This window comes from Nicotiana tabacum, chromosome 6 (assembly GCF_000715075.1).
Source record: "Nicotiana tabacum cultivar K326 chromosome 6, ASM71507v2, whole genome shotgun sequence".
Lineage (NCBI taxonomy): Eukaryota > Viridiplantae > Streptophyta > Magnoliopsida > Solanales > Solanaceae > Nicotiana > Nicotiana tabacum.
This window is the reverse complement of record NC_134085.1, coordinates 102727272-102733070: the sequence shown is the minus strand read 5'-3', so window position 1 is coordinate 102733070 and position 5799 is coordinate 102727272. Positions and strand designations below refer to the sequence as shown.

The 5799-nt window shown below is 35.4% G+C and overlaps 1 protein-coding gene across 2 annotated transcripts; it reads left to right on the top strand.

The window, feature by feature from the left end:
• The first annotated feature begins 498 nt into the window (after positions 1 to 498).
• Positions 499 to 3605, top strand: LOC107813683 (CBL-interacting protein kinase 18-like). 2 transcript variants are annotated; one of them, XM_016638971.2, is made up of 2 exons: positions 499 to 692; positions 1750 to 3605. In XM_016638971.2, the coding sequence occupies exon 2, from the start codon at positions 2088 to 2090 to the stop codon at positions 3411 to 3413; it is 1326 nt and encodes a 441-aa protein (XP_016494457.1). In that variant the 5' UTR covers positions 499 to 692; positions 1750 to 2087; the 3' UTR covers positions 3414 to 3605. The 2 variants fall into 2 exon arrangements, with proteins under 2 accessions (XP_016494457.1, XP_016494458.1); XM_016638972.2 differs by having other exon boundaries at positions 691 to 837.
• The last annotated feature ends 2194 nt before the right edge of the window (positions 3606 to 5799 follow it).

Genomic DNA, 5799 nt, shown 5'->3' with positions numbered 1-5799 from the left:
TCTTCGCCCCTCTACCTCTATTTAGACCTTATAACTGCAACCTCTGGCACCTCTTCGTTGCGCATCTGTGCTCCTTCTTTTAACAAAACTATGATATAACTCACACGAATATATATAATATTAGACGTGATAGAATATGAAATATGGATATTAGTATCATCAATACGTGGTAAGATTACATACTCCTACTTGACAATTCATGAATAAAATATTCTTAAATTAGACAATTCTTGCTTGACAATCCATGTATTATTCATTGCATAATAATTATATATTGTTATTAATACTATATGATAATCCTTGCATTATTATAAATTGTATAAATAATTCATGCATTATAGTTCCCTCATTATTAAACCATAAACCAAACGTATCTCCAAATATACTTAATTCTCTCTTTCATGAAGCGGTCCACCACGTGTCAAGCTACAGTTGCACTATTTTGGCCGATTGCAGAAGCTTACCTACTTTTTACTTGCAGACAATTAGTACTCCATTAACATAACAAATTGAACATTACAACAATTGTATCAAGACAACAGCTTTGTGGTTTTCCTACAAAAATACAGATTCACGAAATTACACATTTACGACCAGAGCTCGTCTTTTTCTCTATTTCTCTACCCTCTCAGCTTCGGATCTTCCGAAGTTGTATTCTTCTACAAAGGTTCTCCTTCGTTAAACTATTTCAGGTTTCTTCTTCTTTCCATTTTCTTTATCTTTCTTTTTTGATCCATTTTCAAATATTTTCTTGTGGGTTATTAATTGCATTTTCTGACGATTGCTAGAGAATTCCATAAATTCGGTACATTTATAAGAGATAATTTTGTGTCTTGGGTAAGTTAGGACATTTTCGGTCTAGGTATATGATGTGGGAAAATGTTTCACCTTGTATTCTTGAATTTTGCAACTATTTAACGTTATCATTTGTTCGTGTTTTTTCCTTTTCTTTTTCCTAGCCCCGGGATTTGTGGGTGGGAGTATATGGGGAAGAAATAATTCTGTTGAGGTCTGACGTCCGAATGATTTTCCTTTTTGTTTGAGTGTGCTAATGCCAATTCTGGTTCTGGATTTGATCTGAAAAGCGTTGGTCATATCTCATCAGCTCATTTTTTTGATTTTATATTCAATATATCATGTTTCTTCTACATATTTCTTTTCTTTCATATTTTGTTAAAAATAAAAGAACCCCTTTCTGGTACAGAAGGGGGCCGGGATTAAATTGGTTTTTCTTTTTTCTCCTTTCCTAATCAGTATGCTGGTCTAGGTAGGATCAAAATATAAAGAATCTAATTTCACTATTTGGATTGAGAAATAGATCTTGCCTATGATATGATTAAACCTAGCTAAATAATTTATCTTGGTGAGTCATATTCTGGCCTTGTGATAGAACATGCTACTTCTTCAGCTTGAATTTTGTGGTCACTTAAATGGAAGTAGTATTTATCTCTAATGACCCTTTTAGCTGCATTTGTGTTCTTTTGATACAAGGGAGTCATAGTTGAAAAGTTATTTTCAGATCTTGGTATCATCTTTATTTTTTTTTCTGCAATGGATATGATTTTCTTTTGCTACTGGCTCTTCTTGATGATTTTATGTAACTTTATAATGTACAGCCGGTTGTAATTTGGGGTTCTTTTACTTATCTATCTCCAATTTTCCCTTTTGCATTTAAGTTAACAAATTATTCAGCTCATGTTGAAACGTTCCGAGTTCTGATGTTCTTTTTCTTACCTTGTGATATTACAGAGATTTGCGACATATCACTGAAAGCAAATATATTTGGGATGCAGAAAGATGGGGTTGGACAGCACCTCTTGGTTCTTAGACGCCTCTGATTTTCCGTCTGCATTGGGGTTATTCTGTTTTCTCCATAATGATTTCAAATTTGCAGCTCATACGGCATTTAAGTTCTCGTGCCAGATGCACAATGAAGCCACAGTGCTTAAGCATCCTGTCGTGCTGAAGCACAGCCTTGTTGCAGACGGTTGAACGCCGAAACAAGGCCTCCTGCCCACGAAAGAACGAAATATCATATCAGCAGGAGAAGAGTTGTTTATAGTTTAAGGTAGGATTGTTGGTTGAAAATGGAGAAGAAAGGAAATGTATTGATGCAGAAATATGAATTGGGGAGATTATTAGGTCAAGGCAACTTTGCTAAGGTTTATTATGGAAGGAATCTGAAAACGGGACAGGGTGTAGCTATTAAGGTAATTGATAAAGAGAAGGTTCTAAAGGCTGGATTGATAGAACAGACCAAACGAGAGATATCTGTTATGGCACTGGTCAAACACCCACATGTTTTGCAGCTATACGAGGTCATGGCAACTAAGTCTAAGATTTACTTTGCGATCGAACATGCCAAAGGCGGGGAGCTTTTTAACAAGCTGGCAAAGGGGAGGCTCAAGGAAGATGTTGCTAGAAAGTTCTTTCAGCAACTGATCGCTGCTGTTGAATTTTGCCACAGCCGAGATGTTTATCACCGTGATCTCAAACCGGAAAATCTCCTGCTGGATGAGAACGGAAACCTAAAGGTCTCAGACTTTGGATTGAGTGCATTGGCTGAGTCTAAGCGGCAAGATGGCTTACTCCACACAACGTGCGGTACGCCAGCATATGTTGCGCCCGAGGTGATTGGTAGAAAAGGATATGATGGTGCCAAAGCTGACATCTGGTCTTGTGGGGTGATCTTATTTGTCTTGTTGGCTGGTTATCTTCCGTTCCATGACTCAAATCTTATGAATATGTATAGGAAGATAAGCAGGGCAGAATACAAATGCCCTAATTGGTTCCCTCTAGAAGTGCGTAAACTTCTCTCTAGAATCCTCGACCCAAACCCTCATACAAGGATTTCGATAGCCAAAATTAAGGAAAGCTCCTGGTTTAAGAAAGGGTTGGAATCCAGACACGTGAGAACCAAACTAGTACAGAACCAAAATGTTATAGCAGATGGAGATGATGTTTCGAGTTTGAATTTGGAGAACAGTACCTCTTCCTCTGACACAAAGCTAGAATTGGCAAAACCTACAAATCTTAATGCATTTGATATCATCTCTCTTTCAAGTGGGTTTGACTTGTCTGGTTTATTCATAAGAAATGATCAAAAGGAGGAACTGCAATTCACATCAGTAAAGCCTGCCGCAGTCATCATATCCAAGCTTGAGGAAGTTGGCAGGAATCTGAACCTAGAAATAAAGAAAAAAGAGGGTGGATTTTTGAGATTAGAGGGATCAAAATATGGAACTCTATGCATTGATGTGCAAATATTTGAAGTTACTGAATCCTATTACTTGATTGAGCTGAGAAGGTCATGTGGTGATGCGATCGAGTACCAAAACATGTTAACACAATCTATTAGACCAGCACTTGAGGAAATTGTTTGGGCTTGGCAAGGTGTGCAATCTCATCATTAGTAAGTAGAATCACTAAAAGGGAGCTTCTGATTTCCAGATGCTCACTCTGTCAGTTTATCTTACTTTGTATTAAGTAGTATCTAAGCTAATTCTAATTCTGTCTGTTTTGTGTGCTAGTACTAATTGTCATTTTTCACTATGTATCTGCCTGTTTTCAGCACCTATATATCCAAGAAAGCATATTACTGCAAACTTCAAATTGTTTTCCTGGTCGTTTCTCTCTCTTATATCGTTGCTTCAGTTTATAAATATTTCTGCCTTATGCTATATCCAAGAAATTCTGCAACAGTAACATGATCAGTTCTAGTTTTTATGCTTCCCCGGGTTAATCAATTTCTACTTGGAAGTTTGTTCTCAAGAACTGCTTCCGAGGCTTTAGTCAAGTGGTAAGAGCTAAACGCTTGATGTGTGTGTTATGTATGGGTATTTAAGTGGAGAAAGGAAGAGGGATAGTTCCATTATCTATTTAGTGAGCCACAGGTGATGGGGGATTTTTCAGTTATAAAAGAAAATTGTTCTCAAGAACACACAGAAAGAACCTGAAAGAATGTCGAAATGTTCTTCACCGGAAGAGCTAACAGTGTATGTCGATCTACAAGCCAAGGCATCATAGTATAGTTAATGCTTTGGTGCATGATTCAAACCATCTTGTTTTGGACCATCTGCATCTGCTTATTGGAATTTTAGGTGAAAATTCAAACCATTTGCAATTGAATTGTGTTTGCCGATCTAGCTTTCGAGTTTGTAGCTGTGCAAGATTCATTCTTTATTAACTAATGATAATAAATAATGCAATTAAACCTCTAGCTCCAGCCTCCAAGGTTGACATTTTTCGGAGTTCACTCAGGACTAAGGGATGTTTCTTATTAGTCTTGGATTATGTACATGTGTTTTTACTTGTAGTTTATTAAATAATAGAGCTTTGGATCTAGGACTTTTTCTGAGTTCCTGAGATTTGAAGATTTCCCGTTCGGAAAAGAAAATAAAGAAAACGAAGAATTCCGATCCATTTTTTTGTGGGACTGGCTTTCCATCTCTGTGAAGATTAAAAAAAAGAAGGAAGGAACAGAATAGATGAAAATGAAAAACAGCTAGCTGGAAAAGTAGAACGTATAGTATATGAATGATTTTATATGGTAAGATGTAGTATCGAAGAGTCAATTTGGCAAATTGAGATAATAAAAGAAATAAACAAAGCAAAATATTTTTTCTTATATTTAATGCAATATATCATGATCTTGTTTTAGTAATATTAATATAAAATGTGGGTCATGTCGCATACTCCTCTGAATTATGTATATGAGTCGATGAAAGTGTTGACGAGATATCAAATAAGCCTGCTATATGGCACTAGAGGGGGGAAGAATATGACGTATTTACTCACAATCATTTAGGGGTTCTCTTAAAAGGCATACAACAAAATTACTAACAAGATACCAATTGAACAAAACCAATGGTTCATTGTATTTTTCTTATGATGAGCACACTCGTACGGACACCTATGTCGGCCACATACTTTTTTTATAATAATTTTAATTTTGTTTTTCGGGTCCCCATGGGATAGCTAAATAAATTCTCCAGTCTCCACATATGGAAGGTTAAGGTGAAATAAAGTTTTTTGAACCAAGTGTTTATATCAAAATCATACTATTTTACTATATTTAATTGATAAATCAAGGTGAGAATAGAGATGAGGTAGAGTTTGTCACCGGATTTATCTGAATTCAGTACTTTCCATGGAAAACATAAATTTATGTGTAAAAATGCACTAAAAGTATAATAAACAGTAACTTTGAACCCATAATTTTAAACATAAAGGTTGAACTACTAAATCCATCTCTGGGTGAGAATTTATAACCAATTAATCATGATTTTCTAATAAATATGTTTGTAAAGATATGTGTCATGTATTTATTGGATTAATATAAATATTCGGTACGGATAAATTTTACTCGTCGTCCTGGGATAAGTGATAAATGAAAGTGTTTTCGTTCTGGCTCAAGTTGAAGAATAAATGACAAGTAGGAATATTTCTTGTTCTGCGCTGATCAAAATCCATTTCCCAAAAAATATCTCATCTGGCTTTTCTTCTTTTCCCACAATGAAAATTTAGCAATATATTATGAGGTCAAATGGTTGAAAGTATTCCGGTATTTTGCAGTACTATGACTGATTTAGGCTGTTCCTTTAAATATATCAACTAAAAAGGATAATTATGTAAATTGCAACTAGGACATATGTACGTAAGCTTTCAACAGTGGCAGTTGAAGTGTGTGATCATCGTAACTCGCATATAAGTCTGTTTTTTTATGCGTCAACACCATGATATTTGCATATTGTAATACCATGTTGAAGTATATGACCATCTAATTTAAAAAGTTAATTA

What these genes read in the sequence shown, in the direction of transcription:
- LOC107813683 (XM_016638971.2), top strand. Translation starts at nt 2,088, where the DNA reads ATGGAGAAGAAAGGAAATGTATTGATGCAGAAATATGAATTGGGGAGA.